This window comes from Ceratotherium simum, chromosome 1 (genome assembly GCF_057802395.1).
Source record: "Ceratotherium simum simum isolate JZ-2026a chromosome 1, ASM5780239v1, whole genome shotgun sequence".
In the NCBI taxonomy this organism is placed as follows: domain Eukaryota; kingdom Metazoa; phylum Chordata; class Mammalia; order Perissodactyla; family Rhinocerotidae; genus Ceratotherium; species Ceratotherium simum.
In genome coordinates this window covers 42,914,493-42,935,764 of record NC_141900.1, presented here as the reverse complement: position 1 = coordinate 42,935,764, position 21,272 = coordinate 42,914,493, and the positions used below count along the sequence as shown (strand labels likewise).

At 43.6% G+C, this 21,272-nt stretch overlaps 1 protein-coding gene across 15 annotated transcripts in view; it reads left to right on the top strand.

Annotated features, from left to right (window-relative positions):
* ICA1 (islet cell autoantigen 1) overlaps positions 1 to 21,272 on the top strand; it is a 140,648-nt gene that overhangs the window by 115,830 nt on the left and 3,546 nt on the right. For 13 of the 15 annotated variants that reach the window (XM_087425208.1, XM_087424896.1, XM_014788205.2 and 10 more), the window contains 3 exons: positions 2,022 to 2,084; positions 2,197 to 2,229; positions 11,336 to 11,605. In XM_087425208.1, the coding sequence (XP_087281334.1) occupies positions 2,022 to 2,084; positions 2,197 to 2,229; positions 11,336 to 11,605 (366 nt within the window). The remainder of the gene's footprint in view (positions 1 to 2,021; positions 2,085 to 2,196; positions 2,230 to 11,335; positions 11,606 to 21,272) is intronic. The other 2 variants (XM_087424672.1, XM_087425147.1) reach the window with 2 other exon arrangements.

Here is a 21,272-nt window from a genome sequence, read left to right as displayed (position 1 = left end):
TTACAGGTGATTTGAAGAGAACTAAAGTTACCCCAAAGTTACCCCAACTAATGTTACCTCTGTTCCGCCTGGGCCTCCTGAGGACGTATCTGCCTCTGCCCTGCTCCGCCTTGGCCACGGCTGTCTTTCTGGGAGATAGGAGAAGGCAAAGTAGATCCTGGAACTTCCACTCTCTTCCATCCTTTTCCTCCACCCTCTATCTTCCTTCCTACTTTCCAACCACTTGCTTCACCCATGTTATTCTTCTCCCACTTTCCTGCTTCATTCACTTTTCTCCCATCTGCCTTTCAACAGAAATAAAGAAAAAAACTCTCACTTTTTACCTCTTGAGCTTGGCTTCATGTCATCTGTTCACACATGTACGGCTTTACTTACTCACGTACTTGTTCGTTTGTTCACAAGATGCGTATTGAGCGCCGCCTCTGTGGTGGGCACAGCACTGGGCTCTGGGCATACAGTGGTATACCAGACATAGTCAGACCCCTCCAGGATGGGGCTTACAGTCAAAAGGGGAAGCAGGTGGTGATCTAATAATTACACGAGTAATTGGACAACTCCAACTTTGGCAAGAGCTACCAAGGCTATGGGCATGTGTGATGGGGAGACCACCTGTCTGAGAGGACCAGGGAAGTAGCTAAGTCAAGTGCTGTTGCAAAACCTGTCAAAGCCAAAGAAATAGCCTGAGCAAAGACTATGAGCCGGGGAGGGGCAGGAGGAGGTCAGAGGAACAGTGTTCTAGAGTGTGAGGGAGGGAACAAGTGGCAGAAGGCAGAGAGGCAGGCCAGCCTGATCTCGTTGGCCATGTAAGAGCTCTCCAACTGTATTGATCCATACCCTCCAGCCTCAGTATCCCTTGGTGCTGACAGCATGAATCATGTTGTGGGAGTCTACGTAATTGAATAGAAAAATTTTAGTTTTGTGGGAAAATGTAAACTCCAGTTTATTGTATTTGTATTTGAGTTTTACATCGCAATATAAATCATATATTTATACAATATGTGACTATAGAGAGGGATCAAATTGTCTTTTTCTTTGTGCAGTATGTTCACTTGTTGGTAGTATTTGCATAATATTTTGAGATTGTAAACGTTGATCACCTTGTTTTATATATACGTAGAATGGAATCCATCATAATGAAGTATCATCTGTCTTTTATTCTGTGACCTACAGAAAGTCTAATGTACATATGAGCAAACCAAGTTTTAAGGCTGTTCTATGGTGTATTTGTATCTAAACAATAAACACTTTATTGTTTAGAGCAGTTTTTGGTTCATTGTGAAATTGGGCAGAAGGTACAGAGATTTCCCATATACCCCCTCTTCCCACACATGCATAACCACCCCCATTATCAACATCCCACACCAGGGTAATTCATTTGTTACAATCGATGAAGCTACATTGACATATCACTCAAATTCCGTAGTTTATGTTAGGGCTCACTCTTGGTGTTGTACAGTCTGTGGGTTTGGACAAATGTATGATGACATGTATCCACAATTACAGTATCATGCAGAGTAGTTTCACTGTCCTAAAAATCTCCTGTGGCTTCACCTATTCGTCTCTTCCTCCTCCCAAACCTCTGATCTTTTTACTGTCTCCAAAGTTTTGCCTTTTCCAGAATGTCATATAGCTGGAATCATGCTGTGTGTAGCCTTTACAGATTGGCTTCTTTCACTCAGAAATCTGCCCTTTTATTTTAGCCAGGCCCATATGGCTAAGGTTCATTAGCACCACCAAGTAATCGTCAGTTACTTAAGTCACACATTCGTCCATGGAAGGAGAATTGTTAGATCAGTGTCATATAGTTTTCTACTAAACAAAGCAAAGCTTCAGGGCTGTAAGCTCCCTGTTCATTGAGAGCCAACAGCTTGAGTAAAATGTAACCTGAGGATCCTTGCTTCTGCATGAGTGCGTTTGTGGATACCGTTTCTTCCTGAGGCTGTTTGCCTTACACTGCAATAGTACATGAACACACACCATTCTGAATGGGCGATAACCAAATGCATATGTTATATTTGCAGCTGAAGATGGAAAAAGTGTTTTATCTGCCTTAGACAAAAGCTCTACACATAAAGCATGCTCAGGTAATCTAGATTAAGGAAAACAACTCCATTTTAATAATTAGACTCAGACTCCTTACAAAATGAAACTGACTCATAATTTTGTTTTCTTTCTCCTCCTCTGATGGACCTATAGATGAACTGTTAGACATGAAACCGGAGGAAGGTGGTAAGATTTATGCATTTCTTTGGGGTTATAATTTGTTTACTTTTTTTAATACTGTTTTTACATGTAGGAAAATGTAATGTTTATCTTTTGAATAGCTTTGCATTCCTAAGAAAATTTTTTTAGGTGACTGTGGTTTGTCTTTAGAAATAACTTTAAATATATCCAAGCAGAAATTAGTATATGTGGATCTGTCCTCGTTAGTATGATTACATAATGTTCCAACTACTAAAGCTAAAAGCTATTATGTCAAAGGTTATATGCCTATTTGTAGAAAAAACATGGCTTTCAGAATCAGACAAACCTGGATTTGAATACCAGTTTTACCATAAATAATATGTATGGCTGTAACTTGCTTCACACTTAAACGCTGTCAGCCTCTGTTGTTCTCAGTTGTAAACTCGACCCACAGCAACAGTCTTGCTGGGTTGTCAGGATTGGAGATCGTGTATGTAAAGAGTCTTTCATGGTCTCCGACACAGGGACACTCTTCAAATGGTAAACAGTTGAGATAATAGGTCTAGAAATGTCCTGATGGTATACTGTGCTGCATCTCCATTGAACCTTAGTTAAAAATGCAGTGGGAGAGCTTGCCTGGCTAGTCCCACACCCAGGTTCGCCAGACCCAAACAAAATCCAGGATCCTGGATTTGGAGGAGACATGCGTAGTCTTAAGTGTTCCCAAGAAATTGAGTGTGTTCAGCCTGGCCATAGCCTTTGCTCTCCATCCTACTAAGGGTTTCCTTCTAATGATTTACCGTGAGTCCAAAATACCCCTGAGATTCCGAGGCAAACATGAGAGCACCCCTTGCCCTGGTGGCTGGCGCACAGTCTGCTCTGGTCTTACAGGTTTCTTACAGGACTAGAAATGGGCCAAGATCATCCTGAAGGCCCCAGTTAACTAGGGCCGACGATTTTCTCCATTCAGTCTGAGCTTGCTTTGGATTTAATTCCCAAACTGTGAAAGGAAGAAAGTCTGGAAAATTGAGGACATTGGTTAAAATTTTTTCAAAATTGGAAAGGCAACAGAACTCGAGCATTAAGTTTCCAGGACTTAGGGATACAAACTTGAGGGCAGAAACCTGCTTTCCTTATTAATTTCTCATTCCAGGCAACACACTGTGCAATATTTCATGACCATCCATGTGTATTCTATTTGAATGACTACTTATTTGTAAATGTTGAAATCACATCAAGTCATAAAAAGTACAAAGCAAATAGTTAACGCAGATTGCCATTACATGGCCTCCATTTTCATAGAAATGTTTTCCCCTGGGCTTAAGGATAGAATATTTTGATGAAATAAAGGTGTTTTCTTTACAAATTATTTTTTTGGAGGGGGAAATATTTCCGTCATACAAAGGTGAGATAAAGACAATAGTATGACAAGCAATAGGTACCCACTGCCTGGTTTTAGCAAGTCTTAACTTTTAACAGATTATTTATAATCATACATATGCTTCAACTCTTTTGATAGGAAGATTGTTATTTCTCCTGTTCCCAACCTGTTGTTATGTAATTTGCTTTTTTCTTTTATTTCCTATTTAATTTCATTATTTTGAGAAACATTATTTTTGAATAGGTGGTATATTCACATTGGTACAAAAAACAAAATGATAATAAAAATGTATGCAGTAAAAAAACTCTCACTCCCATTCCTGCTCCCCATTCTCCTCTCTAGTCCAATATTCCCATCCCTCAGTATATCTTTCTAGCATTTCTTTACATGGACACAAGCAAACCTGAGTCTATATATATATCTCTGTTTCCGCCATCTGACAAAAAAAAGTTCTTGGTTTTGGATTTTGACTTTTTTAACTTGGTAGTGATGATACAACACTAACCCAGTAGCCATGCATTTTTTCACAGAATTATCAGAAATGCTACTGCCTGAGAGAGCTGCTTACTTTCATAAGATTCCTCCAAAGCGTGTGCCAAGATGCATTGGAATAAGATTGATATCTTGCTACTTATTTAAAACAACTTTTATACCTCATTGGCTTATAGTTACAGTCTTTGTTTTATAGACTAGCAGCTCATATCCCTTTTTTGAGCACTCAATTTAATTCTAAAGATAGGGAAATGAATGTGCTCTTCCTCAGAATGTGGACTTGTTCTCAGGCAGAAAAATTGATTTACACATTTTCTCAGTTAAATGCAATGTCATGTAATTTCTCGTTTCCCTTTATCACTGCCAGCACACAAAGCCCTTCTCGAGGCCCGAGCCCTGCTTTCTCACTATCTGCCTCTTTTGCATTGGCAACCCTGAGGGTTGCATCAGCTTAAAAATTAACATGGCCATGAGTATAAAAATACTCTCTCAGTGCACAGAGAACTCGGGTGACTGAAGAAAAGAACACTGGTTAATTAGTTGACTTCAAAATATGTGCGCTTCAGAAAACTGCCAGAAGGCCCCAATCCTGAATTAAAACACGAATTATAATATGCAAGACATTAAACAATCAAGAAATAAAAATTGCTTAATCCAGGGATGGCTGACTTTATAGGACTTGGGGGCTGCAAGCTCTAGCACCCTGCTGCTTGGGGGCTGGTGCACTCCCAGTGGTAATTCTGTCAGACAAGTAATGGCTAAGCTGTGGTATAATGTTATCAAAAAGCAGACAGCTGATGACAACAGCAAGGAGACAATTCTCCAGGAGCCTTTGCCCAGAAAAGTCACTCTGATTCAGTGTCGTAATGAAATGTATTTTCTCCTACTAAATAGAAAATGTAATGGAAAACCAAGATTTGACCAGTTTATAAAAATGTTTTAAGTAAAAAAGAAACTGAGTGGCATTGTGAGATACTTGAAAGGAGCTCTGAAATCACTTATGACCACATGTGACAGTCCTGACCTCAATTCACGAGGTATAACGTGTAGAAGTCTTTGTGTTCCTCAAAATTGGGTCAAAAAAAAAAAAAATAGCTGTGAGATAACTGAACAGAAAGTGGTGGTATAAAGCAGAAGAGTTAGATGAATCCAACTCACCTAAATCCCACAACTTAGCCTTACCCAAAAGATCCCTCTCTAGGACAAGACGAACTGAACCAATTTTTTAAAATTGTAATTGTCCATATTACAATTAAAATGTTTTGTCTTCTGCTGCTTCCTTGGTTACTACTTCCAAACTTATGATTCAAAATTCTGCCAACCCCAACCAGCAGAACGACTGAGAAGCTCATTCAGTAGCTCCCATGGGTCTGAGTGAGAACCTTTCACCCACAGCAATAATACACGTTTCTGTCTGCACCATTTCTCCTGAGTCACTCAGAACTGTCTCCTGCAGTTCTCCATAGATAGCAGACGAGGGGTCCGATTGCTTCCTCACGCTCAATGTGGCAAATATTAAGCTCATTATCTTTTCTCAGAAACTTTCCTTTTTCCCTGTCTCGCTCAGCATCCTAGGATGAACTGCTGGCTGTGGTCCTTTCATAAAATAAGGGTGCACTTTTAAAACCAAATACCATCCTTACTCTTTCACCGTGTTGTCAGTCGTATTCTTTGTAGACGTACCCCTGCCTCAGGTGTCAAGTTTTTCAGTAAAATTGCTTACTTGTTAAGATCTAATGCTAAAGTGGAGGAGCAGGCTTGGGGATCATCAAAAAGTATTTTTTGAGTGCCCACTCAGGGTCTAGCACTGTTGGGGTTTTTTGGAGGGAGGGGTTGTGTTTTTTTTTGTTTTCACCAGAAGGGAATTTTTAGAAGCAGTATTCTTGAATTCCAAACAAGTACATTTTGTTACCAGAGCCTTTTATAATGCAGAATATTTTTCTTGCTAGACACTTGTGTAAGGTGGTTTCCTACCCTTCCGTCCTCCCATACTCTCTTTTGGGTGATGTGAGGGCAGTGTTGGTGTTCGGGGTTTTCATGTGTGCTGCAAGTGTGCGGCCTTTACAATTAGTCATAATGTTGAGAGTGGGGACCAGAGAGAAAACCAGAGAAACAGAGTCTTCCTGTTTCACACACAGATGAAGGTAACTTATGTGACATTTATCTTTGTTTTCCTGTGCTCTCATTTTTGGTCTATGTAGTTATGTTTCCATCTTCTGTGTTCCTAATTTATGCTGAGGTCATGAAACTCAGTACAATTTCAATAATGTTACCTGAGTGGGCTGTCACCAGTTTCCCACGTTAGCTTTCTGTCTCCCACACTCTGGCTGAACTGAAGAGAGTTTCCCCTGTATGTCAGTTTACACTCATTGAAAACTCATTGGGTCAGAATCAGGGCTCATTGGGTCAGGATCGGTTTTCCTAGGGACTGGTTTCCCAGGGGCATAGGGTTTTTTATTTTTGAACCCTTGGGCAGTGTAGGGCAAATATGCCCAGTTGCTCTGCCATTCTGGCCACTCTGCCTGCAGCTGAGAGCTTTGCCTGGCTGCCGGTGGAGCTATCTGACCATAGAAACCCTCAAAACTTTACAAAAGCTTAAATATTAGTTTACATATGAGATCCTTAACAGGCTCTGAAGTGAAAGCAGTGGGCTGCACTGAGAAAACTTCTTGACCTCTGAGCCAGGGGTCCCCAGCCAGATAATCTGTAACTAATAAATTATATGACCTTGGGCAGGTCATCTAGCCTAAGTGTCTTTTTCCTCATCTGTAAAATGAATTAGAGGAGATGACCTCTGAGATCCCTTTCAGCTGGGTATGATTCTGCTCTTTGAGCATCTCATTGGGAGAAAAGAGCCGGTTCCCAGACAGGAAGGCAGGAAAGCATGTTTGAGAAATGGCAAACAGAGGAGTTGTGTCTAATTGTAGGCTTCCCTGAAGGCAGTGTTGATGAGTTGCTGAAAGGGCTGCCTTAGAGCTTGACTGTAGAGGTCCTAAACACCACTGTGAGGAGAGTTACTTAGTAGTCAGAGGGAGCCCTTGAAGGCTTTGAGTAAGGGAGTAATAATCTCACAGCTGAACTGAACAAAGGTATACAGCAGGAGGGTGCCTTTTATAGAGTGCCAGCAGGCTCACCAATGAGCAAACCCGAAGGGCCCCCAAGTCAGGAATTTTCATCAGAGTTCAAGAAAAAACTTGGAATTGGAGATGGAGATTTGAGAATCTTCCCAAGTGAGATGGAACCATGAGAATAAATAAGATCTTCTATAGAAAACATAGGGAAAGGAGATATGATGGCTTAGCAGGAGACCTTAAGGGCAACCAGAGTAGGAAGAGGCAGCAGGGAAAGTATTGTCAAGGAGATAGGAGGACATCCAAGAGAGCTACTTCATGGGGACTCCCAGGAGATGACAGCATTTCCAGAGTGGGCAACAGTGCAACATGCTACAGAGGTTGAGGCCTGAGCAAATGGGGTTGGAATTGGCCATGAGGATCTCACTGGTAACCTTCAAGAGGGTCACTTCAATGTAGGGATGCAGGAACTTGGTTACAGGCAGCCTGAAAAAGAGTGGTGACAAAGTAGAGTGTGTAGCTGTAGAAGGAAGAAGAAGCCAGAAGAGTAACTTGAAGAGGCGTGCGGGGGGAGACAGCAATATCAAGTGAAGATTGGCTGTTATTGGGATGTGCGCACATCTTCTGAGGTCGGGGAGAAGAAGCCTTGGAGAATGAAAGACTACAGTGCTGGAGCTGAATGATGGTGGGACCAGAGCAGGCTCCCAAAAGGAGTGGGAGAGCAGAGAGAGGGCTGGTCTTAGAAAGGCAGAGGGAACGCATGAAGGGTCATGGAGTGGGAGGCCGAGAGGTGAGCTCTTGAGTACATCATGTCTGTTGGCCTTTATTTTTGTTGTAACGTCTGTGGTTGGGTTATCTGATATGAAAGTAAACATGGAGACTTGAGAGCCTGCAAGAGCATGAAGGCGGCTTGGAGTAGTGTCTGTGGGTTTGGCACCTGACAGCTCTGCCACGTTTGTTCATCCTTTAAGACAAAGCAGGATGGGGAGCCATAACCTAAGAGCCATACTTGCTCATCTGCATGGGCGGAAGCTCTGACTCCAGTTATCTAGCTCTTACCAGAGCTTCTCTCAAAAAGCTTATCATATCTCTGTGTGTGTCCCCATTTTCTCACGGTGGGGTTGAATTATTTCCAAAGAAAATGATAGCATGATTCTTAAGAGCCAACTGATGAGTGTTATTTTTCAAGTCTCGACTTGTGTGGTTACAGACCTAAACCTGTCCTTTTCTACTTGTAATTAAGTTTTTCTTACAAGTTATGTATAGTAATTTCAAGCATCTTAATTATCAGGGCAATAATTGGGAGGTTCTCGTGTTTTCTGGTTCAAGTCAGTGCCAGTTTCATTGCTTTTAGCTAAGTAAATAAGTTCTATTAAAAGAGAGAAAGTCCACTGTGCAGCTTGATTTAACTGTTAAATAACCAGGACACTAAGTAATAGGCCAAATTCAATGGTAGCCCGCAGACTAAATCTCTATTCAGAACTAGCTCTAGACAATATCATCCACACCACGGGTACTTTTCTCATTTCTGTCACCAAGATTGAGTTCGATAGTATACACTATTAGTCAGGAATCTTTTGGTTGAAAGTAATAGAAACCCTTCTCTAAATAGTTTAGCTTTAAAATTAAAAAAAGAAAAGAATGTATTGGTTATTGGTCCATGTAACTGGGGACACAGTAGTTGACTGGCTTCAAGCAAGGCTGGATCCAGGGGCTTAGACAGTGTTATCAGGATTCTCTCTCCAATTCTTGATGCTGTTTCCCTCTACGTTTGGCTCCATCATCACTGGGAGCCTCAAAACTGCAGTTTTAGAACTTGGAATCCCAGAGAAAGAGAGAACCCTCTTCCTTCCAGCTTCCGTATACCAAACTCAGGGGAGCCTCTGGCATATGCCCACAGCCAAGGTCACAAGTCCACCTGGGATGAGGCGTGGTGAGGTATCTTAAGTGGTATCTCACCAGGATCACAGGGAGGCAGTGTCTCCCCAAAGGGAAAACTAAAGAAGAGGAGGGAAGGGACACTAAGTTAGCAAAACCCACAGAACTCCACTCTGAATACCATCGCAAAAAGCCTAAACAGTAAAAACGAAGATAGAGCTTTTCCAGTCTGTGGTTATTTTTGGAAGGCTGTAAGTTTGTTATTTGTTGTTGCTGATGTTAGTCATGATCTTCCCTGGATTGACATCTAGACGAAAGCAGTGAAGCCTTCCCCAGGGTGTGACTTAGCGGAGGGCTGTAAAGTGACCCCAGGAGGAACACGAAATTTCCAATGCGCATTTGAAGGCGTCTGTTCCTCTAGGGTCTACATGTCGATTTGAATTGGTTCCAGTAAAATGGGTTTGGTTCAGCAATCATCTGGTTTCAGTCAGGCCAGAAAGTAAACCATGAGAAAAGTTTTGGGCACTCCAGTCCCAACTGAAAGTAGGAAGTACAGAGATTTGTGAAGTTAATATGCATAAAAAGGGTGATGCTGAGAGAGATTGAGAGGAGGGGGGAGGGAGGATGCATAGATGCCTGTTGATGGACACACCCTGTCACAGCCAAGGTTCCTGTCTTTGTTCACAGAGATGGGCGGTCTCGCCTGCCCTGCCCTGCCTTTCCCACCCTGCACAGGCCTAGGCGGTTCCTGCACTACCCTGTTACTACAGAGCTGTCTCAGAAGCCTGGTTAATAAAATGCCATTTTGCCCATCTCTTCACCACCACACCTACAGGCTATGTCTCGGAGCAAATTCTGTGATAACACAAACAATAAGAGTGCTTAAATTAGACAGTTATCTGATTACAGTGATATTTTGCCCCTATTTTTAAACCACAGTGATATGAGATAACTGGATTCCTCCCCTCCCTGATTTAGAGCCGGTCTGCTCAGCACATCAAAACTCCCCTCAATCTGTAGCTCTTTATATAAAATGTGGTTAAAAATAGATCCAATAGAGCCAACAGAAAAGCTTCTTCTAAAAAAATAAAGCTTTAATTTACGAATTATCTCATATATTTGAGGGAAACCTGTTAATCTCACTTAATATGACAGTATCAGAATTGCAATATAGCTGAGAGAAAATATAAATCATGATTGTTCCTTCTCTTTATGACTTACAACAAAAATGTTTACAGTTTCCAAGTGGCAATTAGATACCACAACAAAGTCACAGTTGATAAAACCGTCAGTTCTTGGTTTCCAAAATATGTAGAAAACTAAATTGTTATAGGATTTCTGATAGTAATGCCCCTATTCTACTTGTATTCAGTAGTCAGTGTTCATATTGTGAGAATGGATCTCTTCTTTAAAGTCCTCCTTCTGGATAGACAATGATGTTGAAGGTTGAATTTCTTTTGGTCTTCCTGACAATACTCCAAAGTGGGTGTTATTAATATTATAATTTTATAGATGAAAAAACAGAGGCCCACAGGGGTTAAGGGTCTTGCTGAGGTCACACAGCAAGTAAAGGATGGTCCAGGGCCTCCTGTTCTGGTCCAGTGCTCATTCCAACCTTCAGAGCTGTGTCTCTGGCCTCTGAAGTTCATCCTCTAGGTGGTTCTGTGATTTGCCCTGTCTTCCCATCGTTCTTTCACTGCTGCCCTGTGGCAAAGCAGAACTCCCTTTCTTTGCTTTCTGCAGTTGGGCTGCAGCAAAGGAGAAAAGAAGCAAGGATGCCTTTCTTGGTCATTGTGGGACTTCCTACATCCTCCGCCCCCCTCTCCTTCCTGGGCCAATCAGGGCATGGAGGGGGTCCTCTCCACATCCTGGATGGCAGGGCAGGCTGCAACATGGCGTGTTGGCTGTGGGTTTAGGGCTTGTTGTGTGGGAAGATGCAGGAACCTATACAAACAAGGAATGAAGAGCTCCAACATGCCTTCAATCCTGGCTTTGTTTCATATCTGAGAAATGTTTTGATGGTAAATTTGCTTTTATATTAAGGAAAAACCAAAACCCTAGAGTTTTTGTGGAAACTATTTCAGTGCAATTCTAATGATGTTCAGTAACTGAACTTGCCTTGAAGGAAGAGGGATAAGGGAGAAGGGAACTAGAAATTTAATTCTGAAATTTTTTAAGAGAGGCTATAATGGGATTAATTTATATTTTGATGAACTTTTCTTAAATCTAGCTATCTCTCCAGTTTGCCTCATCCCAACCCCCCTGCGTTTATTCCCAAGGGCTTGGGCCCTTGGTGGTGATGTGTTTTGTGCTCTGTTACTTTAATCAGCTTGCCTGGGCCCAATGGCAGGGACCTTGGAACCTGAAGGTGCTGACAAAGATGACCTGCTGCTATTGAGTGAGATCTTCAATGCTTCCTCGCTGGAAGAGGGCGAGTTCAGCGAAGAGTGGGCTGCTGTGTTTGGAGACGGTCGGCTGAAGGAGCCAGCGCCCACTGTGGCCCCAGGAGAGCCTGACCCCAAGCCCCAGGCAGGCTCGGGATTCCTCCCTTCGCAGCTTTTAGACCAAAATATGAAAGACTTACATGCCTCGCTACAAGGTATGTACTGCGGGGATTGAAATGGGGTGTTTTTATTTCTTCATTCTTTGTTGTTTTTTTAACCCAAAGGCCTATGCTATCTTTGTCTTTTTTTGGATTTTCTGATTTTTATTTTATATCCAGTGTCTTTTTTTTGTTTTTCTGTTTTTGTATTTCTCAGTTATATCTGGTAACTTTTTAGCTGAAATCTCAGATTCATATTCCAGCTTTAAGACATGTTGCAGGGTTTCAAATCTACTCCTTCTCATAATTTTCTCCCCGTGTTAACATTTTCTATTAATAAAAGGTTAGAGGGATGGTTCTCAATCTTATTGTCTGACTTTGATTTTAGACTTTTTCATGGCATACTTGAGAGGGTCACATGGCCTTCACGGTTCATGGACCTGGTGGCTTAGCCGTCCCTGCCTGGCCATCGCCCTAGCTGAGTTCTCCCATATACGCACGAGACAAAGTTCTCCACATTCTCCTGTAGACATACCCTCTTTCTGGGTGCCAACTGATGTTACACTGGGCTTCTTAACTCTTTTCACACTAAGTTTATCTTACTCTTGCTCTCTCTCTATCCTGGCCCATCCCTACCCTGAGTATGCCCTCAACTCAGCTATTCCTATTCTGCTTGAAACACATGGCCCAACGGTCCCATGCTTCTCAGCCAAAGCAGAAATTGAGTTTCCACCCTGATCAAAAGTGGTCGGCAACATTGGTAAGGGTTTAACTTAACGCTGAGGCTCACCAGTAGCCCACATGCTGGTTGCGAATTGCTGGCATGGGGAGCATGTTGATTTAGAGTACAAAAACTAAAACTCAGGTTGAAATCTAAATTTTTAAGTTTTGAGTTTCTAAACAGACCTCAGGAAGGAAACCATTTTCTAGTATTTCAACACTTTTTTCCTCCTTTCATGTCATTTTAATTGTAAGACAGGAATCACTGTTAAGAAATTCTCAAATTGTTTTGGTTTTGCTGTGAATTTAGACCATCTCCTTAATAAATACCATGTTTATCTGGCACTTAGAGCTGAGAACAAACAGCAGAGCTGGAATGATTAAGTAATTATGGGCTATTAAAAAAAATCTCAGGTCTTTGGAGATGAGATCATGGACACAGCAAGAGTTGGTGGACAAGACAAAAAAAAAGTCTTCCCTCTTTTTTATGAAATACATGATTCCTTCTGTCTTCCTTTGTGAGTCCTATTTTGTAGCCATCTTATTTATTTTCAGTAATGAAGTTAGAGATAGCAGGGATAAATGAAATTCAGAAATTCTTCTCCACCCTGAGTTTCACCCCTAGGTTTCACCTTCTCTTTCACCGGAGCCCCAGATGAGCAATGCTGCCATGACTTGAGTTTCACCCCCACCCACCTGTGGTGGAGGTGCTAACAAGCCATGGGAGAGTCGGAAGGCCAGAGCCAGGATCCACAACACAGATCTCGGGGCTGCTGGAGACTCTCCAGCTCTGCTGCTGCATGAACCCACTCGGGCCCCAGCGTTGGAGACACCAGAGCCCCTGCTACGGACAGGGAACTGTGATGGCAGTGCTCCTACTTAACAGGGGTGGCTGAGGGCCATTCACTTGTGAGTGCTCCATGTGACAGCCCAGAAGTCTGAGCCCCACGCCCTCTTCCTGAGCAGGCAGAGTGAGAAGATCTCAGCTCAGGGCCCAAGGCTGGGTGCCCGGAACTGTGCCTGATGGCTATGACAAGAGCAGTGGCCGTGGGCTTTGCACATCAGCCTTGCCGCAAGTCCAAAGGAAAGGCACAAGGCCACACTTGGGTCTAAGGAGGGAGGTGTTCTGACAGCTAGAGAGAAATGCCAGCTCCTACCGTGGAAAGAGAAAGAGGTCCTGCAGAGGAAGGCCATTCATTTCTCAGGCAAACAGAATCTCACTTGAGGTTGCCACCCTTCTAGCACTTGTGCAAGTTTCTCATTCATTCAACAGATGTTTATGGGTCTTTCTGGGTGCCAGGCACTGGGGATTCATCTGAGAACAAAACAGACACTTCTGCCTTCCTGGAGCTCACGTTCTAATGGAGAGGAGATGACGAAAAATTAACATAATAAAGAAGAAAATCACAAAGTAGGTTCCAGAAGGTGATCAATGTTATGGAGAAAAAGAAAAAGTAGAGCCAGAAATAGTGTTAGGGGGATGGCGGGGTAAGTCAGGCTGCAGAACTAAACAGGATTCACAGTGAGAAGATGAGATCTGAGCAAAGACCTGCAGGAGGTGAGAGCATTAGCCATGCGGAGATTGGGGCAGAGGGAACCCCTGTGCCAGTGCAGAAGAGAGGTCGTGCCTGGTGTGGTCGAGGGTCTGCAGGAAGAGCACTGTGGTTGGAGTGAGGGGAGAGGCCCTCAGAGAGGAGCGGAGGCTGGGCACATGTGCCTCATAGCCTTTGGAAGAACTTGGGCCCTTTTTTCAGCCCAAGTGAAATTGGGACCCATCACAGCATCCTGGACTAAGGATGGACATGATCTGATATACTGTTTAAAAGGATTATTCTGTCTGCTAAAAGTGTCCTTTCCTCTCCTGGGTTCTGTCAAGATCAACGTGAAAGGAGTTATTTTGTAACCTGAGTTCTCCTATTTCCTTCACATGTCAACAGTCACAAACTGAATGTCTGTGGAACTCAAAATGACAGAAAAAAAAAGTGGAACTTAAGTGTTTGAAAGAGGAAGCCCATTCAGCTTCCCACACCTATGATTCCCGGCAGGCGCTCCCGCAGCTCCACCCTGGTGCTGCCCCCTGACTCAGGGAACCTTCAAAACCTAGGGGGTACAAAGAGAGACCACACTCCCTGCTTCCATGATTGGTCATGTAATCCAATCACAACCACATTCTCTGCTTTGTCAGGACTCTCCGCACCCCCCTGAAAAAGAGGAAAAGATGAATGTTGGCTCTAGATTTTTTTTTTCCCATTGCATTCATGGTCTAGAAAATCCATCTATTTACATGAATTGCAGAAGTAGCTAAATAACTATTAAACTTTTAACACCTTGTATTGAAACTGCTTCCCTGGATTCTCCAGATCATCTCAAAAACCAAATTAAAAAACCACTGAAGGGGCCGGCCCGGTGGCGCAAGCGGTTAAGTGCGCGCGCTCCGCTGCAGCGGCCCGGAGTTCGCCCGTTCGGATCCCGGGCGCGCACCGACGCACCTCTTGGCAAGCCATGCTGTGGCGGCATCCCATGTAAAGTGGAGGAAGATGGGCACGGATGTTAGCCCAGGGCCAGTCTGTCTCAGCAAAAAGGAGGATTGGCAGATGTTAGCACAGGGCCGATCTTCCTCACAAAAAAAAAAAAAACACCACTGAAATAAGTAAATAATCAAACTACATTGGCTCAATGAGACACACAGTGGTAGGGAGTCAGAGCCTGGGTTTTATTCTGCAAACTCCCTTCCCCTCACTCATTCGGCAACAATTGGTCTGGCCAAACTGTCTGGGCCTTTGCCTTCTCGTCTGTAATATGAAGTATTAGACTCACTAAATAATCTATCAGGAGAGACTCTTGTCATCCAATGGAGCACCTTCCACCTCTCCACAAGTGTCAGCTTCTTGTCCCTGGGTTAACCCCCACTCAGAGATGCTGAGGTCCAAAATTGTGTGATTCTGTGGATCTGCCATTTGTAGCTGGTGAAATAATGATAACTGGCACCCCGTATGGCACATGCTACATGCCAAGCACCATCCTGTGTGCTTTTTGTGTCCATTAACTTACTCAGTCCTCACCACCCCCTCCCCAGGCAGGTGCTGTCATCAGCTCCACCGTATAGCCCAGGAAACCGGGGAGGAGAGCGGCTAAGTCATGTGCCCGAGATGGTACGTGCGGCAGGAGGCAGGCTGGCTTGTGAAGCTGAGCCATCTGACTCGGGAATCTGTGCCTTCCACCGTTCTGTTCTGCGGCTTCTCAGTACCATGTCTCTGACGGCAAACGTGCTTCCCCGACAGCTCCCTTCAGACCTCTCCTGGGATGCTCCTGGAGGACCAGGACTTGTAATGATTAGCCTGGGCCTGGGCACACACAGGGACAGGGATAATGGGGTTGTCGTGGAGGAAGAATGTGGGTGTGGGGAGGCAGGGTCTGTGTCAACCACAAAAGTTGGATGATGTTCCAGAATAGAATCTTTGAAATTGAGATTGTCTACAAAATTTTCACCTGTTCTGGCAGCCGTCCGCCCACACATTCACTCTGGCGCACTCGTGCCCAGTCTCGCCACCGTTGTCCTAGCTCTCTGTGAGGTCCAGGTCGAGCTGTATCCTCAGGGTCAGAGTGTCAGGAGGACTGAGGTGGACCGCTCCAGGCTACAGCCACAGCCACCTCCACACTCTTCCACACGCCACATTCTGCTCTCATTCGTCCTCTCCCTGTCCCTCGTCATCTCTTCAGTCTTCTCCCCCCTTCTCCCCACTTTTCTCTCCCTCCCTCCCTCTCTTCTTTGGCTTCTTTTCTCCCTCTACTCCTCAGTGCTCTGGGGGAATGGAAAGGAAGGAGGATTTAGTGAGAGAACAATTATATCTTCCTCCCCACTCTCTTCAAGCTCTAGGAGAACAAAACAGAGGAACTTAATTTAGGACCAAGTTGTGCTGAAAATTCAAGGATGGCATTAATTTTAGCTAGGATTTTTAAAAGTTTCTGAAGTTACAAGCATGATGGGGCTGGGGTTTCCTGGGTCATACAGTGACGAGAAAATTGTCCCTCCCTGAGGCCTGCTGAAGTGAGTAGGGGGAGAGCCAGCCAGAGGGGCTGCCTGAGGGAGAGACTAAGCAAGGCTGATAGGCCTCATTCGACATTCTTCTCGATTCTCCAACAACACACAAATTTAATTTAGAAATAGACGCTGATACTGAAAAGATTACCATCTGCTCAACTTACATGCACCAGGATATCTTTTTAATTTGGTATTCTGTAAACCCAAGTTAGAAGTCTTGTTCCAGATTCTTACAAACATACAGCCCTGTGTTCCTTCCTTCTGGATATTCTTTTGTTTTACCCAATTCCAAGGTGCTGTTGCCATCTGGGTGGGTTTCCAGTTAAGGCTAATGTAATGTCAAAATTTGGGTTATCTCAAACTCCCTTTTCCCCAACCAGAGCTCACCTCTTGCTGTTCCTGGCTTAGCCTGGCTCCAGGTAACTGATATTTCTGTGACTCAAATGGAATAATGTGAAGGAAAAGACTGTGTGGCACATTTAAAGATAGTTTCTACACAGAGCAGGCACTCTCGGCATGAGCCAATGGAATTGTTTGTTCCATCAAAGCAGCAGCACTTTCTAAGCCTGCTGAGGAGCATCCGCAATTCTTGGGTATCTGTAGAATTCAAGTGCCTCCATTAGTCCACAGAAGGAACCTTGATGACCATCTACTCCACCCTCATTTTATAGATGAGGAAATCAAGGAATCCCGGCAAGGTCTTGTGACTTGCCAAGTTGTTGCTGTTTTATTCACCATTCACATAAGGTCTCAACTCCTCAGCTTGGCTTACAAGATCCTTTAGGACCTGACCCAGGTCTCATCGCTGCCCACACCTTTACTTAGCATGACTTACTGACATTGTTCTGCTGGAGAACCATGTATTATGTCAGTAAGCTGGACTCCAGCCATAGTGAACTTCAGTGAGCCCATCTCCCCACCGCTGGGCCTTGGCACATGCACTCCCCTCCCCTTAGAGCATGCCGCCGACCTGCACACCCGTGATGCTTGCTTTACGTGGCTAACTTCTCATCCAGGGTCTCGGCTTCAATGTTCTTTCATCCAGGGAGACTTCCTTGACTCCCGCCTCTCCCCAGAAGTCAACGTTAGCTGCTTCTGCTCTCCATTCCCTTTACATCCAGTGCTTAATCATTCCTCTTATCTCATCTCATTGTAAAATTGATTTAATTTTCTGTCTCTTGCTTTAATTTGTTATGGGCAGGGCCCATATTTGTGTTGCTTACCCTCATATTTCCAGAATATAGCTCAGTTCCTGGAATACAATAGATATTCGAAAAAGACTTGCTGGCTGGCTGGATGGATGGATGGATGGCAGGAAGGGAGGGAGAGAGCAACTGACACTGAATCACTACGTTAAAAGAAAACAATCCTAAGACAATCTTAGGAGTTGATCCTCATGTCTGCTGAGCTATACAAAAGTCTAGATTCAGCTTAGCCTCTGTACTCCCTGGTGTCACCGACATGATCCCATTTTGTCCATACAACAACCTAATGAGGCAGGAAGTTTTATCTACCCTTTGCAGGTATGGAAACGGGCTCAGAGAGGGGAAGTGTGGACTGCAGGCCTGGCCACCATGGCTGTGGTGCTTCTACTTTCCTCTTCACTGGCAACCCCACCCCAGAGTGTCCCAGGCTTGATCCTCAACCCAGTCTGGGCTTCTGCTCTCCCAGCTGGTGAAATGACCTTCATGGTAAAGTGCTACTCTGGGTAGTGTTATCTTGGCTTCATTCACTGCTCTAGCTGGCCAGTGTTATTTCTGGCTGATTTATATTTTCCCTTATGTAAGTAAAGGGGGCGGGATTGCTCCAATAAAATTTTATATGTGTTTCCTGCAAATGGGTAGCACAGTTGATGTATCAAAGGAACTGAGGGCTAGGAACGTCTCGGTGTTCTCCTACCCCCACCCCCAGCGCCCGTCTCCTGACACAGTTACTCTGAGATGGGGAGACATCTTTCTAGCCACACCTTCGTGTTAAAAACGCTGCAGCCAACTAACACCAACTAGAGAACAGTTGATGGCAATTACAGGAATATTAACAACACAAAGTTCTCTTCAAATAGCATTTTTTCCTGACAGAAGCCAAGACATTTGAAACCTGGCTTGTCATTCCGTCCATAATTAGCCTCATTGCACCCTAAATAATTCCCAAAGTGATGAGGGGGTGTGAAATTGCAGCTGAGCTCAGTATTTGCTTTTTTTTTTTTAATATACAGCTAGTGTCACAGCCATACCATTTTCTCCCCTCATGTACTTATAGTCGGATTGTTAGACTTATGCCTAATAGCTGTTCAGAGGAGAGAATGTGACTCGGCAAACTGGCTGTTGTTTCTGCTTCACACTATGGACAAGGGAATAATGACACCCTGTGTCTTTGTGAAAATTCTGAGGTATACTGTCCCCATCATCTTAGTCCCCAAAGAGGACTCATCCTCCTTCATGTCCTCTGCTGCAGAGAAGCCCCCAAATCCATAGATTGTAGATGTTGCTTGTATGATTCATAAGTGTTTAGGTGAGCAATGTTCAAAAATCCATAGTTACAAAGGAATCCAACTGGAAGACATTTATTGTCTTTATAAAGGAATCTGCCATTATAATCCTTGAAATGATAGGCTTGAAAATATGATTTGTATTTCTGGTACTTTTAAAATTTGATACACAGACACTTTACTTATTTGTAACTTTTCGGGAGCATGCTCATTACAGAAAGTGGAGGGAGCTCCATTTTGACGTGGAGATTTATTTCTGCCTCCTTTAGAAATGTGTTCCATTTTATACTCTGAAAAATATAATGCTTTGAACCTGCCTCTCTTTTCCAGTGTTCTCTGTAGGCATTTTTAAAAAATGAATATTGTGCATATTTTTGAAATGGGAAGAATTACATTGTTGAGTTCCCACTATATCAAACAGCATACAGAGATCAGGGAGGGGTTAAGGCTGCAGGACCTAGGGAGGTGGGGTCCTGAAGCAGACCCCTCTGTTTCCTGGGAGGGCCTGTCTCCTTGTCCCGGCTCTGGCCTCAACCAAGATGACTGTGATCCTGATGGAGATGGTGACCCTGGCAGCCTCCCTGGAGACCATCTATGGCAGTGCTTGCCAGACTTACACTTACATGGCAATCACTGAGAGCTTGTTAAGAGTTTCCTGGGCTCCACCTCCAGGGATTCTGATTCAGTAGGTCAGGACTTGCCCATGAACTTGCATTTCTGACCAGCTCACAGGTGATACCCATGCTGCTGGTGTGGGCACCGCTCTTGGAGAACCACTGCTCTAAGAGGTCGAGGCCAGGCTGCAGGGGCTTGTGGAAAGGTTGCTCGGGCTCTGCTGCGCAAAGGTGGGACTACACTTAGTGTCAGGGAGAGGACTGTAGGGAATAGGGTAAAATTTACACCGTTAGAGTCTACCTCTTTCAGCTTTATTTGGCACACAATGGAACTGCAATTTTGACTTTCCACGTTTACCACTGTTTTATGTGATTTTGGTTTAGAAGGAAAATGCTCATGGGCCAATTTTCTAGGAACCAGGGTAGTTATGTTACTCCTGGATTACACCAAATACTGGTCATTTTTAAAAACTGCTTTATTGAACTATAATTTACATAGCATAAAATTCACCCATTTTAGGAGAACAGTTCAAGGATTTCTGGTAAATTTATATTGTGCAGCCATCACCACAGTCCAGTGTTAGAACGTTTCCCTCACCCCAGAAAGTTCCTTCAAGATCTGGTGCTTTTGATTGTTTATGAATTATGTTAACTACATGTTCAAGTACCTTTCCAATGGATAACAATACTTTTCAAAGTCCTCTATATAGTTTTCATTGTTTTAGACCCAATAAATAGGTCACGGGCCACCTGTTTCATTTGTCATTGGTTTGTCTTCATAGAGAAGTTTGTATGCCACTTGCCTAAAATGAAATAATTCAACCAGTGAGTATTATAGCATCTACTGTGCCAAGCATTGCTTTGCCATTGCTTAAAATAATGCTTCATAAGTATACTTCTCATGCTTTAAAAGAGTTCTTCAATAGGTTCTCTTAATTCAGCACCCATTTTGTGACAGGCAGTACGCTAAGGGATGTAAAGATGAATAATACGTGGTTTTTGCCTTCAAGGGGCTCACACCTCTAGGAGATGAGACAAAAATGCAAACTTATAAACATAGTATAATTCTATAATTAAGTCCATAATTATGAATCTTAGAATGGCAGGGTAAATGAACAGCATTAAATCCTGTCATTTTTGTGGCGTATACTGAGTGGCTTTCTTGCTCCAGAAATTGTTTCACTGCCTCAGCTGAACTCTGCCCTCCAAATGTGATGTCTCATGAGGACCTTATCAGAGACAAAACCTTTTCTGTAGAAAACACTGCAACCAGAGCATCCAAGTAAAAGGGTACAGTTTTAACTATGATGGACCCAACAGTGATGCAATGCCTGATGGTCCACATTTCACAGTGAGAATCAACCAATGGACTTAGTCCACAAACACCTACCTGTACTGTGTTTATGTATGTTGGAGCACATTGAAGAAACAATTCCTTGTTTCATTGAGAAGACAGGACTTAACACACAAAGAGGGCAGACGTGCAGAGAGGCATATGGTAAAGTTCTAAATTAGATGTGAGTCATGCCAAAACATCCAGCACAGACGGGAAATGCTGTGGGGAACTGGGCTTGCTCCCCACAAAGCAGGACTGCTGAATGCCTCTGAATCGTTAGAGCAGGCAGAGCACAAGGGGCTTTACAGAATTTTGGGTTATACAAGCTAAATGCCATTGTAAGGGTATGGCATCGAGTTAAAGGGGGGCTTCCTTACCCCTCATATATTTGGGCTGGACTGCCATTTATCTATAGTAACTAGACTTACCAATTTAAGTTAGCTGTGTAGAAAATAAATGAACTGGATCATACTAGAAGTAGAGAAGACCTGCAGTTTACTAGTCCTATTGCCACATTTAATAGT